This window comes from Rhincodon typus, chromosome 17, assembly GCF_021869965.1.
Source record: "Rhincodon typus isolate 14 chromosome 17, sRhiTyp1.1, whole genome shotgun sequence".
Classification (NCBI taxonomy): domain Eukaryota; kingdom Metazoa; phylum Chordata; class Chondrichthyes; order Orectolobiformes; family Rhincodontidae; genus Rhincodon; species Rhincodon typus.
Window position 1 is genome coordinate 21,290,666 of NC_063348.1, and position 16,610 is coordinate 21,307,275.

The 16,610-nt window shown below is 40.6% G+C and overlaps 1 protein-coding gene across 2 annotated transcripts in view; it reads left to right on the forward strand.

Annotated features, from left to right (window-relative positions):
* The window catches only part of eps8l2 (EPS8 like 2), a 149,987-nt gene that overhangs the window by 60,453 nt on the left and 72,924 nt on the right, over positions 1-16,610 (forward strand). For both annotated transcript variants that reach the window (XM_048607232.1, XM_048607233.1), the window contains exons 2-3: positions 12,377-12,441; positions 14,877-14,923. In XM_048607232.1, coding sequence (XP_048463189.1) covers positions 14,881-14,923 — 43 coding nt within the window. In that variant the 5' untranslated portion in view covers positions 12,377-12,441; positions 14,877-14,880. The remainder of the gene's footprint in view (positions 1-12,376; positions 12,442-14,876; positions 14,924-16,610) is intronic.

Sequence of the window (16,610 nt, forward strand, 5' to 3'; positions counted from 1 at the left end):
TGCGCGCTCTCTCTCTCTCGTGCGCGCTCTCTCTCTCTCGTGCGCGCTCTCTCTCTCACATGCTCAAAATGTGCTTGTTGTGTTATGGCAATGAGCATTGAAATGTTATTGAATCAGACCTATTCTGTAGTGGTAGGATCTGTATTCTGTACTTTGTGTAAGTGGCTTGTTCTTATAAGGTATGCTTTCACTGCCCATAAACTGAGCCATTCCTAAAGTCAAGGGTATGGAACCTTCTTTTATTCACTTTTATTTTCTTTATTCATTCGTGGGATGAGGGTGTCACTGGCTAGGCAGCATTCATTGCTCATCCCTAATTGCCCAGAGGGCGGTTCATAGTCAACTACATTACTCTGGGTCTGCAGTCACGTGTAGGCCAGGTAAGGATGATAGTCTCCTTCCCTAGAGGACATTAGTGAACCAGATGGGTTTTTCCAACAATCGACAATGGATTAGTGGTCATCATTAGATTCTTACTTCCAGATATTTATTGAATTCAAATCCCACCATCTGCGGGATTGGAAACCCAGTCCCCAAAACATTATCTGGGTCTCTGGATTAACAGTCCAGCGATTATAACCATCGCCTCCCAGGCACAAAAGGACTGCACTCACTGATCTTGTTCTGATATTTGAATGACAATGTTTGGAATGCCCAGAGGTTTAAAATCCCAGTAAATCATTCTTGAAGGTACAACAGAAGAATGTAACATGTTTGTTTTTCTGGCTTTCAGTCTATCTTCCAACCTTCCTGTAGGATTCTCACTTAAGTTAGGAGTACATCAGAGCAGCTCTGCATTTTAGTTCCTGAAGACATTGCCTGTCTGAAATTTGGTTGCTATACCAACCCACTGTATCATTCTCACCAATCTGTGATTGGTGACATGCTAGCTGAAGTTCAGACATTGTTGTAAAATTGTGGCAAATTGAGGTAAGGATGCTTTTTGCAGAATTGCAATATAAAGTGAAATTTGGCTTGTGCTGGAGCTCTTGATGGCATCATCCTTCAAATGTAACTGAGATCTTAAAAACAAAACTGTGTGGATGTTGGAAATCGGAAACAAAAACAGAAATTACTGGATAAACTCGGCAGGTCTGGTAGCATCAGTGGAGAGAAAGCAGAGTTAACACTTTGGGTCCACTGATCCTTCAGAACTGACTAACTAAAGGTTGGTAAATATGCTGAAAATATGGTTAGGTGGTGATGAAGCCCAGAGAGAACAACCATTAGACAGACAAAGGAATGAGTAAAGGTTAGCCTAGGAGAATCAATAGTTGTTAATGAGGCCTGTTTGTAGCTGACAATGGGATGGTTGTGGTAGCAGCATGTGTGATGACCAGGCCTGGTGTGTAAGGGTTGCGGTAAGGACATGAGAGAAGGTTCTTGGAGCCCTAAAATTATTGAACAGGATATTGAGTCCCAAAGGCTGCAGAGTCCCCAAGCAAAAAATGAGATGCTGTTCTTCAACTTGCACAGACCTTCGCTGGAGCACTCCAGAAATTCAGAGAGATTGCTGCAAACCTTCCTTTCTTAGCTGCCTCAACTTTCTGAATTAGCTTTTTTCCTTTTTTGTTTTCCATCAAACACTCTTTCAATAGATGTCTTGAGAGTTTCAATAACTGACTGCAAGCTGTACATTCAGATTTGCATTTTATCTCCCAATCTTTTGATTTACCCAATCTGTAGGCCATTTGGCTCTGGCAGTTAGTTTCTTGCTTCTGATTGGAGGATGCTTTCTAATTGTACTACCTCCAGCAGGCAAATATCTTTTTTAAAAAATCTGTTTATTGCACACCTTTTGAGCAGGTGGGCCTTTAACCCAGGTCTCCCTGGTCCTGGGCAGGGGCTCTATCAGTGTACCAGAAGAGGGCTTTTAGATGTCTCCTTCACTACCTCCCTAGTTAACTGAGATCAGTTGCATCACTTTTTAATAGTTCAATCTAATGAAAGTAAGTCCTTCTGCTTCAATGACCTTGATGCAATTAACATCTTTTCTTTTTGTGTGTGCCTCTGATTTGAGCTGATACAAATTCTCAACATTCTGTTCTCTTGTATGCTGATAGTAACATGTTTGGTTTCACAGCAACTTTTTGTGTAACCGCTTTCTCTCTTTCCTTGTTTTCTTGAAAGGTATAATCTGAGATAATGTTTCTCTGCTCAGGCATCAACTTCTAACTTCAGATCTATGGTTGTGGATTTATTTCTAACCTTGGTTATGTGAATTTTTTAAATCTGGGAACTGTTGCCTGCAAATATTTCTTGTATGGTCCCTGTGATTACTGTGTCCTTAAACTTACTGTCATGTTCCACAGTATTGATGTTTTGGTTCTTCTTTTATTTCTATTTAATTTGCCTTGTTGCTCCACCTTTGCTAGCTTCTTTACCATCATCTTCAATTACTCTGCACATCTTTTTTCCTTTCCCCAGTTTTAGCCTTCCCATGAGCTCTGGGATTTGATTCCTACATGGATATTTCCTTCTGTTGGAACTCATGGCCATCTACAGTTCTTACACATGTTTCTCTTTGCCTGGTGTGTATTCATTTTTGGCTTCACTACACCAAGTCTGCTGTCTTTCCATTGATTTCATTGAAGGCTAGGCCTTTTGGTAGTCATCATATTCATCCTTATATCTGTAGCTTCATGTACTGTGGCAGTGTCTACAGTTGTGATATTATGTCTGTACTTCAGGATGTGCAGAGCCCAAAATGAACCGACTTGCCAGTCTTTTTTGTTTCCTGAATGTAACTTGTCCTGCTGGATTTTTCAATCCTGTGAAGAAATTGTCAATGGGCTTCACCAACTCTTGCCTTCAGAGTTCGAATCTATGATATAAATTTCAATGATTTGAATTTAGCTGCTGATATTGGGTTTTTTCTTATTGTTCTCACTCATCTCCCAGCTACGCAACAAAGTCTGTTGTCTGCCTGTCTTGTCTGCCCACAAAAAATGTAGTTGACTTTTTCCTCTTCACCCATGCCTGTTAGCTCATGCTCAGGATGCTTTGGGAGGCTGATAGTGTCGCAAAGGCATTTGAGAAGCTTAAACAAAAGTGTGGGTTAATGGTCAGTTTCCTGTGCGTGGCTGTAGCCATTTAGACTTTGTACAATTCACTTGGGCTCTCTTTCTCTCAATTTTGAGTTGATTTTTCTCACTCTAATTCAGTATTTATCTCATGCTTGGGTTTTGCTGACAGAGGCCTGTACCACTGGGTTATAACTTTTGGCTCCCTGCAGTTTGAAATAATCATACTTTTAGGAATAAAATGCCGGCTTTTGTCAGATCTGACTATATGCTGCATACTGATGCATTGTTACTCTGCACCTGACTGTAGAGCAGTATTAAGTTTACGAATAATATAACAATCCAATGCTGTAGGAGTATCTCCATTAACAGATTAACCAATTTAAAAAAAAAAAAAATCTGTGGGATGTCGGTATCATTTGCTGGGCAAATATTTATCGCACATCCCTATTGCAGTTGAGTCAATCACATTGCTGTGGGTATGGACTCACATGTAGGTCAGACCAGGTAAGGATGGCAGTTTCCTTCCTTTAAAGGACATTAGTAAATCAATTTAATTATCTAATTATTTTTAGAATCTTGCAATGGTCAACATGGCTTCCTTATGTGCCTTCATAAGTGCCATCCTTGTACTGTTAAGTAATTCACATGAAGAACTTGAGTTATTTCTTGTAGAAGTTTCAAAGTTAATCAAAAACAATTTGTTTTCTTCTTATTTCCCTTGCATATCTTAAGATCTGCTTTACTTCTGGTATCTTTCACCTCAGATTCCTGAATAGCACGTCTGTATGTAGTTTCGGCCTCCTTTATTTGAAGAAAGATGTGAACACATTAGAGGAAGCTCAGAGGAGGTTTTTATTAGATTGGACTACCTGCTTATTCCAGGTATCAATGCAGAAAGATTAGATACGCTCAGCTTGCTTTCACTGGGGTTCAGAGGAGCAAATGATTTGATTTGTGGTTCCTAACATCCTGAGTGGCTCTGCCAAGCTGGACCTGGAAAGGATGTTTACTCTAGGGCATGTTGTTGTTTTAACATTTTGAGGTTGCCTTTTGAGGGGACTTAGCAACTCTCTATCTCGGGTGATGGAGCCAGGATCATTCCCTTAAGTAAATCCAGAGGTAGGTAAGCTCTGAAGAGTTGAATCTGATTCAAAACATTTAACTCTCTCTCTGTCTCTCCACCAATGCAGCCAAACCGGAGTTTCCCCTGCTGTGTTTGTTTCAGATTTCCAGCATCTGCAGTATTTTGCCTTTTTATTAGTAGATAAATTTCTTGTTAGGTGATGGAATCAAAGGTTGTTTGTGGATTGATAGCAATATGGAATTAGGAGGACAAACACATCAGCTACAGTTTATTGCATGGCAGAGCAGGTTTGAAGGGCTCAAGGGCAGCTTTCTGCTCTTAAAAAGCTGCATTTGCATCTTAGTGTGACCCAAAGAGTTAAAACTCTTTCTGGGGAGTGGCAATTTCATTTGCTTATAAAAGAAGATCCATTTGTGTTTTATACACCAGCCATAAAGTAAAGAACAGCAATGAAAAACATCGACACCATCCCAAACAAATGCAGGCAAATGCTATATTCTTCTGTTTGCTCTGTACAGAGGGATATCGTCCTTTCTAAAGGAGCTTTCTTAGATAGAGAGCTTGATTACCATTGGTAGGAAGGTGCTGGTCCATGAGACGATGTATGCTTTTCAACTAAATATTCTGTTACAATTCCCATGGATCCTAGTGACTTACAATAACAATATTCTAGTAAGTAGAATCAGGTGCTTATTTTTGCCAAAGTTGGTAAGAATTGTGTATTCAAAGAGCAAATGTTTGTTTGTAATTTTATGTTGACCTTTAGTGAATGACAACATTCTGTACATTGAGGACATTTTGCATGGAAAGCAACTGAATTAAGCGCCCTTTATCGAGATAGTGAAGTAACTGTCTGAGTTTTGCACTTGGTTACATATTGGTTTAATAAAAGGTATTTGCATTTTTATTCATTTAAGGCAAGGCCTTTGCAAAGTGGATGTTTTTTTTGATCATCAGCAGGGGTTTATTGTATCAACTGGTCGACAATATTTGATAATTCTTGCAGGAAAAGTTGCAGTTGGTTTGTGAGATTACTTCTCAGACGCTTTTTGAGTGATCCAGCAAAGGTCTATTTGAACTGTGAAACACCAGGAGAGTTTGTAGTTCTTAAAGGCTAAATTCACTTTCCAGTATTGAACTGGGCAATGTGTGTTGAAAAACCTGTTTCAGTCTTGGGTGCATACACCTTTTTTTTTTCCTTGTTTTTATACGAAGTTTGCTAATCTTAGCTGAAGTAATACTGAAATAACAAAAGCACCTCCACATAGGGCAAAATTAAACTTTCTGCTTCTGTTGGATATTTTATTGTTTCCAATCTGAAAGTTTAGACCAGATAGGCTTGATTTGTATTTGCCATTAGTTCTAAAGAGCCTGGTGATACACTCCATTTTAAGCTTGTGTCTGACGAGTAGTACTTTTAAGTGAGATCCTACTGAGCATCTATACTTATGGAACTGAAGCAACAAAAATCAGCACTGGCAAGAGTGGCTGTGGAAGAAAAATGAGGATAGATGGGAAGGGGCTGTCAAAAAAGTAAGCGTTATGATGTTTTAACAACACTTCTTCTGTAGTATTAGAAATTCCTCAATATTTGAAGATTTGTTAGGAGCCTTTTTCCAAAAAAAAAATGTTCCAGCTTTCTTTTTAAAAAGAAAAGGCTGTCAAAGGAATGCCACCTTTTTAGACAGTGCAAGAAATGTTCACGTGCAGAGACTGTACCAGACAATGCTACACTGTTGTCAGGTGTTGGACACCATTGCATTCCAACTGGACTTACAGTCCATTGAGTCAACCCTCGTACATTCAATGAAGGGATAGCTGCTGAACATTTAATCAGGGAATGTCCTCACTGCTGTCAGTGCAACACCCCCACCATCAAGTCCAACTCCAACCCATACCCACTATCTCTCTCTTGCCTACCATAAAGAGCTACTCGCTGTACTGGGCACTGGCTGCTACTTTACTAGCCTCTGCTCCCATTCGTACCCTCGATTCGTGGTCTCTGATTCCAGTAGACGTGTGGAGATCCAGGCTGACTAGCCATGGCTGTGCTCAGATGGTGATGTTATTTACATATGAAACGTGGTGACAGCAACTGCCCACGAACATGCAATTCATGATTTAAGGATGCCATTTTGGCATCTGTCTTTACGGTCGGGCCAAATACTCAAGCTTTAATTTTTAAAGGTAAAATGAGTTAAGATTAGTCTAGAATATGACCAGGGCAAAATGTTTTGTGTTCCACGACATGATTTCATCCACTTTTGTATCTGTGTCTCATTCTGTACAGATTACGTTGACTTTGACCTTTTGTGTTCAGTGACCTTTTTTAATCATTATTGCAGAAGTTATTTGTGTGGGTTGGTGTAGAGGTGTGGTTAGCTGTGGTTCAGTTGGTCACATTCTGTCTATTACTTTCAAAGGTTGTGGTTTCATGTCCCACTCCAGGATTGAGAATGTAATCCGGGTTCACACTCCCATTCAGTACGGAAAGCTGCAGCAGGAACTGAATGACATTGAAAATGAGAGGTTAAACCAAAACCTTAGCTGTCCTTTCAAATGGAAATGGCAGATGTTAGTATGTATATTTTTACAATAGCAAAAAAAAAATCAGAACTTTTTCCGAGTGGTTTGGCCACACTTCCTACATTAGCACATACAGTTCAAACATGCTTCATTTTGTTGTAAAGCACTTCAGAATATCCTGTGATTTACAAAAGACCCCTACCAGCCATGAGAAGGGCAGCAGATGTATGGGTTCACCCACTATTATGTTTTCACATCCCACCACCCGACCCACACCACCTCCCTCCCTCTTTTATCCCCCAGCCCCATCCACAAAGCCACACCATCCTGACCTGGAATATCATGCTATTTCTTTTATTGTCACTTGGTTACAATCCTGAAATTCCCTTTCTAACAGTGTCCCCACACTCCAAGGACTGCAATTATTCAAGAAGGAAAGTCAGCACCTTCTCCAGGGCAATAGGAGATGCACAATTAAATGCTGGCCTAGCCACTGATGATCACATTCCATAAACAAGCTTGAATAAAAAATTGTATCTGTATATTACACAACATTCATATGGAAATATTTATGTCATTCTATGTACAAAGATACAAATAGAAACCACTGTCTCAGTCCTTTTATTTTGGAGCATACACATCCTGCATCATAACCGCCAACGTGCGCCCCGCTCCACCCCCAGCCCTTGGATTGTCTCTACCGTGCTTGCATTTTTTCTCCATGCATTAAAACTTAATATATTATTAATCCTGCTTGGAGTTAAGGAAGTACAGTGCATTGACAGTAGTTTTGTTTCCTTGTCTTTACATGCTGATCAGGCATATGTGATTAAAGTCCACTCTCCTGACCAGAAGTAATGGCCTGCAATGAAAGGGGTTTCGAAGAAACTGAAACAATCGTTGATGAGCTCAAGTCTATAGCAGAAAAATAAGTAATTTAGAACTTCCATTTGGAAGTGATAAGGAGTTTAAGGAGTGAAAGGACAAAGATGTATTTATATAGTATTTATATAGTGCACTTTATGATCATAGGATATACTAAAGAGCTTTAAGTGCCACTTGTTAATTGCACATGAGAACGTGGTAGTGAGAAGCCATTTACAACTGCTCCAGGCCTGTGGTATAGATATAGCCATAGTGGTGTTAGGAAGGAAGCTCCTAATTAAGGAGGAACAGTGATATAGATCCAGGTCAGGATCACCATTCCCTCAAATTTTTTTTTGCCACTGCCCAGGCCTCCCAAGTCTCCACAGAGCAAGACTGGCAACGCTTCAAGTGCAAGCTGTGCATTGATTACTGGACAGCATGAATGAAGCTTCCCAATCGTCATGTGGCCAGGCAGCTTAGAGAGAATATTTGTTAGCATGGTCTGTGGCTACAGGAAGGGAGGTTTGCAGGTGGTTCTGTATCCAAGTAAGTTCTATTCTATCTTTCCAGGTGGTAAGAGTTGGCAAACTGCCAAAGGAGTTGATGCATTGCATCTTATAAATGGTGCCAGTGTATGTTAGTTGTGGAGGGAGTAAATGTTGAGCATGAGAGATTGGGTGCCAACCAAGGGGACCGCTTTATCCTGGATGGTGTCAAGCTTGTTAAGTGTTGTTGGAGCTGTAATCACCCAGGAAAGTACATCACATGCCTGATTTGTAGATGGACAGGTTTTGAGGATTTGAAAGCTGAGTCAATCATCATGGAATTTCTAGCCTCTGATCTGCTCTTGTGACCACAGTATTTATACAGCTAATCCAGTTTGATTTCTGATCAGTGGTAACATCCATGATGTTGGAGGATTGGTGATGGTACCATTGAGCATCAAAAGAAGATGGCGAGATTATATTCTCTTGAATTGGTTATTGCCTGGCAAGTAGTTTGGCACATATTTGTTTGCCACTTAGGAGTCCGTGTCTTGCTAATATAAGCACTCATTGCTTTAGTATGAGGAGTTGCCAAAGGTACTGAATGTTATTATGAAGCATTCATAGTTCTGACCTTACAATGGAGGGAAGGTCACTGAAGCAGTTGTTTGGCTAACCATTTCCCTGAGGAACACCTGTAGTGATATCTTGAGCCTGACATGATTTGTAACCTATAACCAGCAACCACAACTGTCTTCCATTTTTTGTGCTAGGTGTACTCCAACCCGTGGAATGTTTCTGCCTGCTTCCCATCGACTGTGGTTTTGCTGGATTTCCTTGATAGCAGTTTGGTCATTTTGTGCTGTCTTGATATCAAGTGCAGTTTCTATCCCTGACTTTTTTTTTTGTGCGTCTTTTGGGGGGCTGACATTTTGGATTAAATCTGTAATGTGTTCTGCAGTTGGCTGACTCTGACTCTGGCAGATCTCAAACTGAATATCAGTGACCAGTTTAAAGATGAGAAAGTGATACTTGATAGTTGGCAACACCTATCATTTATTGATAATCAGACTGTTCTCAATGGAATAGTGACTGGATCTGTCCAATTTTTGTGGGCAGGACATACCTGAGTATCTTTTCACCACGTTGAAGTCATGCTAGTCTTTGATTTGGAAGAGCTTGGATAGGGATGGATTTAGTTCTGTGGCACAAAATATCCCAGCTCTGAAGAGGTCAAGAGTTTATAATATTTTCAAATCACCGTGCTCACTGATGTTATTACATACCTCTGGACCAGGAGGGATTTGAACCTGGGTTTCACTGCTTTTGTGGTGCAATGGTAGTGTTTTTTGTTTCTTATACCTAGAAGTGCTATCACATACCACCTGAGTGACATTCCACCATCAAAGCAACACTTTTTTTTTTCTTGTTTCTTTTCCTTTTTTAAACAGCAACCAGCACCAATTAAATATCTGGGTAGCCAATTAAATATTTGTATGCAAACCAAGAAAAGTGAAGGGGTGGTAGGGAGGGCAGGTAGGGACTAAATCAAAACAAGGTTAGAAGGGGCAATAAAGCACTGTACCCCCCCCCACGGTGCCCATCTCTCAAGGCATTGAGCATTGATGGACACCATGTGCCTCTCTCCAGTGACACCTCTAGCATGAACATAACCACTGAAGAGGAGCAGGCAGTCAGCAGATGTGACCCCCTCCACGGCCTGCTGCCTAGACCTGTTTGTAGCCAGCCAAGCCAGGTCCAGGAGCCGACCAACGAGGAGGTCCTCCAATCTGCCAAAGATCAGGAGCGTGAGGCTAAAGTGCAAACAAGAACACAGCAAAAGGTTTTTCAAATAGCTGTAAAAGGGGGTGTAAACACCCACAACCAATAAAACACACATGATCCATGGACTCCACAGTGCCGCAAAATAAGCAGTTGGGCTGAGAGTCCACGAACCACCGCAATCTGCTGTTATACGGGACTGCAGTGTGCAACACGCTCCACTCTGCCCCTGTCCAAGAGGGAGGAGTCCTGCACGGAGAGAGCCCCCGCCATTGGGAATCCCTACCACCCAGCAGCAAGTAAACATGCAAAGATGTCTCTATCCGGATGGTGGACGTAAGAGTCCAGGTGGATGGTGTGCAACAGCAGCCTGTACAAAAGCTGCGTTTTTGTGAGGTGAAAACACCACTCTCCCGACACATCCCTCTCCTGAAGGATGTTCAGGACCTTGGGGCCAATATGAAATTCTGTCTGAGCAGTGGAATGCCCAGACAGGATTCTACCCCGTGCCTGAAGGTGGGTCCAAGCACATCCACTTTTTCAGGTGATGGATGGCATTGGCTGCGAGCTGGACATCCACGGCTGCCCTGTTTGCCAATTTCTGCGGCAACATCCAGGCCAGGCCCCCACCACTCAGCATGTCCCTGACTCTGGTCACCCTCTTGGCCGCAGCTCTTCCTTCTGCCAGCCATTTGAACCCCGCACTGTTCCTGAGCTCTCTGACAATAGCCTCTCTTCCTGACAGGGGAAGGACCTGGCGTGAGTCAACTATGTTCCAGAGATTGATCAGGTCCTGGTAAAAGACAGGCAGGATCCTGAGGGAGATTGGGAGACCTGAAGACCCTTGTGGTCTATGAACAAGAGTTGCGTGTCATTACTAAGGTCGCACACCATCTTGGAAGGAGGCTCAATGCACAGGTATCGCTCCAGGGTCCAAAGGTGGAAAGTCATCACTTAGATGTACAGACACACACCAGTAACTGACCGTCCTCCTCACTGTGGAGACTCGGAACCTCTTCCGTGTTCCAGTGCATCAATGTCTTCTGGATTTTAGTGACACAGTCGGGAGGAGTGAATATACAAATGTAGATCATCTTGATGTAATTATGCACCTTTGGAATAAGTCAGGCTTGAACCCAGGCCGCCTATTCCAGAGGTTGTGACGCTACCGCTGCACCATGAGCCTTTTGTCAGGGATTTATAGACTTGCTGTATCTGGTGCCTTCCACTGTTTCTTCATTATCACATTTAGAGAATTAGGTTGGCTAAACACTGGCATCTGGGATGCTGGGGTCTTCACAAGGAGGCCATGGTAGGTCACATTTCTGTCTGAATGTGGTTGTAATTGCCTCAGCCTTTCCTTTTTGCCCTGATCGGCTGGGCTCCCCTCTTCACTAGGTTGTTTATGGAACCACCCCCTCCAGTTTAACTGTTCACCCCTCATCCATAGTTTATCCACTGATTAAAACCTCCCAACAGATTAAAGATTTAACAGTACCTTAGGTTTGTTTAATACATTCTCATCAGTGGTGTGACCCTTTTGATCCTTTACTTATAAATTCTGTGTCTGATACTGCCTCTCTCACTAACAGCTGAAGGAGGAGTGAAGCTGTGAAAGCTTGTGTTTTCAAATAAACCCGTTGGACTGTAACCTGGTGTTGTGTGCATACTAAGATGGACAGGCACATTTCTAGTAAGTAAGTTTGGTGTGCTTGAGGTCAAGTAGGTCTTCCCTCTTCTTCATGTGTCACATGGCCACCAGATTGGGCCAGCAGAAGTTGATTCCTTTTTGGGACTCAACCAGTTTAGTCAGTGACTTTACTAGGGCACTCTCTTTGTGATGGATTATTGAAGTGCCCATCCAGAATGTATTCTGTGTCCTTGCTACTTTTGGTACTACTTCCAAGTGATTTTCAAACTGGAGGAATAGAGATTCACCAGCTGTGGGAGAAGGGTATTAGTCAGCAGGAGGTATCGTTGCCCAGGTTTGAGTTTTCTGTCACACTTTGATTCAGCGCAGTTACTTACCAGGGTAGTTAGCCACATTGCTGTGGATCTGGAGTCATGTGTAGGCCACACAAACTATGGAAAGCAGATTTCCTCCCCTGTTGCAGTAAACCTGGTGGATCTGCAGTGAAAACCAGTCTCTAGTAGTCATTCTAAGATCCAAATATTAAACGTTTGTTTAAAATCCCCCAGCTTCTATAATAGAATTTGTACTTGAGTCTCTAGTTAATCTGGACCGTTGAATTACAAGTCCATTAAAGTTACTATGATGCTACCTTTTCTCCTGTATAAGGAATATCACTTCAGTGCTGGAAATGGAAATATCATGTTGCAGTTGTTTTCTTTTTATTGTTGAAAATACACCATGTTGATAGCCAGGAATGGGGGAGCCTTTTTACCTTGTGCTGGCCTTGACTGCTGTACAGTTAAAGCAAGGAGTTACTTAGTATTAATATTTTGTCTAATTAAAAACGGTTCTTTTGTAATTGTGAGGAGTACAAAATGTGCTCATTTTGAATTTTCATTTATCTCTAATTAGTGGTATTTACCTTTACCTTTCATTTATGAATTTAATTAGTTTTTTTTTCTAATCTGCATAGGTGTATGACGTAAAGCATCAGTGTGTTTTATCCTGGGGCCCAGGCCACCATTTTGCACAATTAAAGTAAGTATGTCATTACTTTCCACAAAGAAGAAATCTTCATGGTGGCAGACTTGAATAGTGAGGTTGTAGGATCATGTCTATCAGACTTTACACAACCAATACCCAATCTCCTCCATTCCTTTATCAAGGAGATACTGAGATCAGTCAGGGTCATGAAATTATTAGCAGGGGAGCGGGGGTTTCCAGAGGCACAACCTCTCTTTAACTTGTATTTTCGTATCAGCTTGGGAGGAGGAAGATCCAAGACGGCATTTCTCAATGCGGAGGAAGGCGTTGCATAAAAGTAATATTTGTTTATTGTTAGGAAGTATTCGGAGATTTTAATTAACAAAAGATGGGAGGGAGTAATTCATCTTCATGTTCATTGACCCTCAAGTGATTTTTGGTTGCTTTGTTTCAACAGTTCATTTCTAGAACAATTTAATATTGAATGAATAAACTATTTTATTTGCTAAATTCTACAGATTTTAGCAATGTAACTTATATTTTCAGACCTTTTTGCTAACGTTTTAGGTAAGTTTTTTTTTCTGCTGATTCATTGACATGAATCAAAATCTTAGCAAATGCTGACCTTTATAGTTTCAAAGATATTGGGAATTTAATAGCTTGAAGATTATATGGTGTGAAAACAAGTAATGCCATTGAAAGGGTAGTGGTGATGTGAGCTTGTGAGTGAGGTTTAGAGTTGGTATCCTTCCCAAGATCCATAAACAAGCCAACCACATTGGTTCAGCCTCTTGCTACCCCATTCAACTTTGTTCTTCCTTTGTCAATTCTTTTTTTTGAATCTCTTGTGTAGCTTCTTCTGACCTACATCTACGGCTGTTCTGATGCCCTACTTTAGCAGTTTCCAATTTCATGAGCATATGAGCTGAACTGCTTGATCCCATTTTTTGTTTGCTAGACTCAAGGTTTTAGTTTAGAAATACTTAGCTGAGCACATTGCTGCTCTGTTCATAAATAATGTTACATTTGGTCATTTTTTTTTAAGAAAGGCCTCTCCAAAACATTTTTAGTGCCAACATTTTCTCTTTTTAAGTACAGAAAGTTCAAGGTTGAAGTCAGAAAAGTTGAAGGAGTGTTATGATGGGTGCCAGGGACTCCAGATCATATTTGCTCATGGTAGCACATCAGCTTGCTAATAACTGAGGACGATTGCTTTACATTATCTTTTATCAGGAGAGTGGAGCTTTTGCAGTGAAAATATCTGCAACAAATCTAGCATATAGGCCAGTTGCCAGTGATTTGTCATTCTTTTCCCCACCTTCCATTGTTAAGTAATTGAGAGTCAGTCCAGACTAGCATTGTAATATTGGGTGATTATACTATCCATTCCTGAATCAAAGGTAATTTATGTACTTACCATTACATTCAGCCCCTCTAATCTTCTTTCATCTTCCCCACACCCCCACCTCGCCCATCTTTACTCTCCACTGATTACACCAGTTATCTTATTCTTTGTGAAATACAGTGTGAAGGGTATTGATTCTCATGTGACACTAGGTGCAAATATTGGCCATGCTTGAAATTTCTCTCTGCTGTCAAACAGCCATTAACCCAGTTAGTTGTAAGAGAAATTTTAGATGAACATAAGCATTTATTCGCGACAAAATATTTTGCCCCTCAGCTGTACTCTAAATAGTTATCTGTTCAGCTCCCTTCTAGGCTGAGTTCTGTCTCACGCCTCTTTGCAGTTTGTTGATATCATTACACCTATCATCATTGTCCATGGTGGATCATGTTTAGGCAACATGAGAAGCTGTATTCAGGTAAACAGATGGTGATTCTTCAATATGCTAGCATCCTCTGAATCCTGTTTTGGCCACATACAGAGTAAATGTTGTCTTCACATTTTAAAAAAAAACGAAAGTCCATAGAAACATCAGTTTCTGGAGTAGCAATTGGGTGTTATTGCTGCCTGTGGATGTTGAGGATTGCTTGATGGTTTATCTTTGTGCCTCTGGATTAGATGTAGTAGTTCTACCAGCAACAAGGATGCTGCTAGTTGGGTTAGTGTTGTTTTCCGCCTTGCACAGACTTTCCCAGACACCCAATTACTTTTACAAGTTGCCACTTTCAGCCAATTACTGCACACACCACGTGTAAATGAGATGTTGAGATTTTGTACAATATTGGACAATGGAGGAGGTACATATAGTTTCAGTAAGGATTACTAAACAAAGATAATTCCTGTTTCATTTCTCCAGCTCAGGGATACTCATTTGAATTTATAACACACTCTTGCTAAAAATCAACCAACTCCAAAAAGACTGGAGTTTGAATTTGAATTTGAATTTGTAGTTGCCTGGTATCCTATATTAAATGTTGTTGATAAACTCATACAATTAATAATTTTCAGGATTGAGTACAGTATATTGATCAGAAATGAATATAGACAGGTTATTATGAATATGATCTGTTCTTCTGTTTTGCAGCAAGATGTCAGGACATGAAGGCAAGATGAGTGCGAAAGCTCTTTACGGTGAGTATCTACACTGATGTAGAAACTTGATTTTCTCATTCAGCAAAAAATAAATTAGCCTAAAAGTTACTTGCTATCTAGGATATATCTCATCAGAATTGAAATGTTTGCTTGGTGTTAAGAGGTGAGACTAACTTTAGAGTTAAACAAATTTATGTTTGAGAATTGAGTGACCCGGTGGTTTGGGAAAACTAGCCTGGAACACCCTGCTGTGATTTCACATTAGAAATATTTAACACTTCGATGTGACACTTCTCTGAATTCCATTTAAATTGAGTTATTAAACCTATTTGTTTTGAAAAATATTCATGTCAATGTTTGAAAGTGTGCAGAAAGGATGTATAAACACGTTGGCTATTCACATTCATGTCAATATAACGAGTTATTTCTAGGCTGTTTTTTGTCTTCAACTCTGTGACTTGAATTTACATTTAAGAGTTCAAATGCAAATAAATCTAGGACACGCTCTTAGAATGTGCAACAAGGCACAGAACTGATTTTAATTCAACAGCAAGCTTACAGACTCACTCTGAAAGGCCATAAGGATGGTTGTCAGGTGTGGGAAATGCCCACGTGCTTAAAGACTAAAGGAGGCGACATGCCATAATTAACCTGTCTGTTGCTATTACTAAATATAAAATGTCAAGAAAATTTCTTTCTTCATCATATATTGCCACACAGCTTCCCACTCTACTTTTCTCAAACAATAAAATTACCAAATCAAATACATGCAGAAAGAAATATTATGAGTAGACTTGACGGGAATGTGATTGAGCTCCGACGTCATTGTCATTGTTTTCTGGTAATCTCTTCAAACACTTCACAACTCCAGGAAATTGTGATTTTGTTTTTAAGCAGTGCTGAGATATTCAAAAGGTCTTTTGAAAACTTTTGTCAACACTGTAAACTTAAAATTGTTTGCTAGGCAATTCTGATGGACTAAATGATGCTGGGAAGCAAGATACACACTTGCATCTTCAGAGCTCCTCCAGTAGTCTGGGGAGAATTTTAACCAAATAAATCATTTGGTTCTATTGTCTTCTACTTGACACTGAACGAAAGAGAAATTACGATGTAAAAGAAGCCATTCATTTCATAGTGTCTGTGCCAGCTAAATAAATGAGCTGCACATTCTAATCTAGCATCTGGGTCATAACCATGCAGGTTTAAGCCTTTATTAAAGCTTCAAATCAGATATCTGACCCAACCTGCTCACTTTTGAGCCCTACCTGAGGTAGGGAAATAGGTGGGAATCCAATCCCCTCCAAGGAAGAAGGTTGGTACTTATGAATTTATCTGTTGTCAGCTAATTTTCCTGAGAATTCAGCTAAAAATTTGTCACATACGGGATTTGAGTTTACATCTATCCCACTAGGATCTAATATGTCTTCCTGAGGATCTCCAGTTGTAGGGAAGTTCCTGCCTTCCCTATGTGATCTCCAATTCTTTTAACTCCTAATACCTCCAGCCTCTTTGATCTCTTGTATTCTCCCGGGGCCTACAGACTAGCAGCACTAATCACTCCCATCCTTTTGAGAGGTGTATCTTTTCCAAACAAACACCTTCCAAAGTCAATTTCTACCTATCCTTTGCCCCCCCACCACTCCAATCATCACCCACCTCATGAATGACAACTCCTCTACTCAATTGTCCTTTTGATCCAAACTGCCCTTTGCTTGCAACTAAT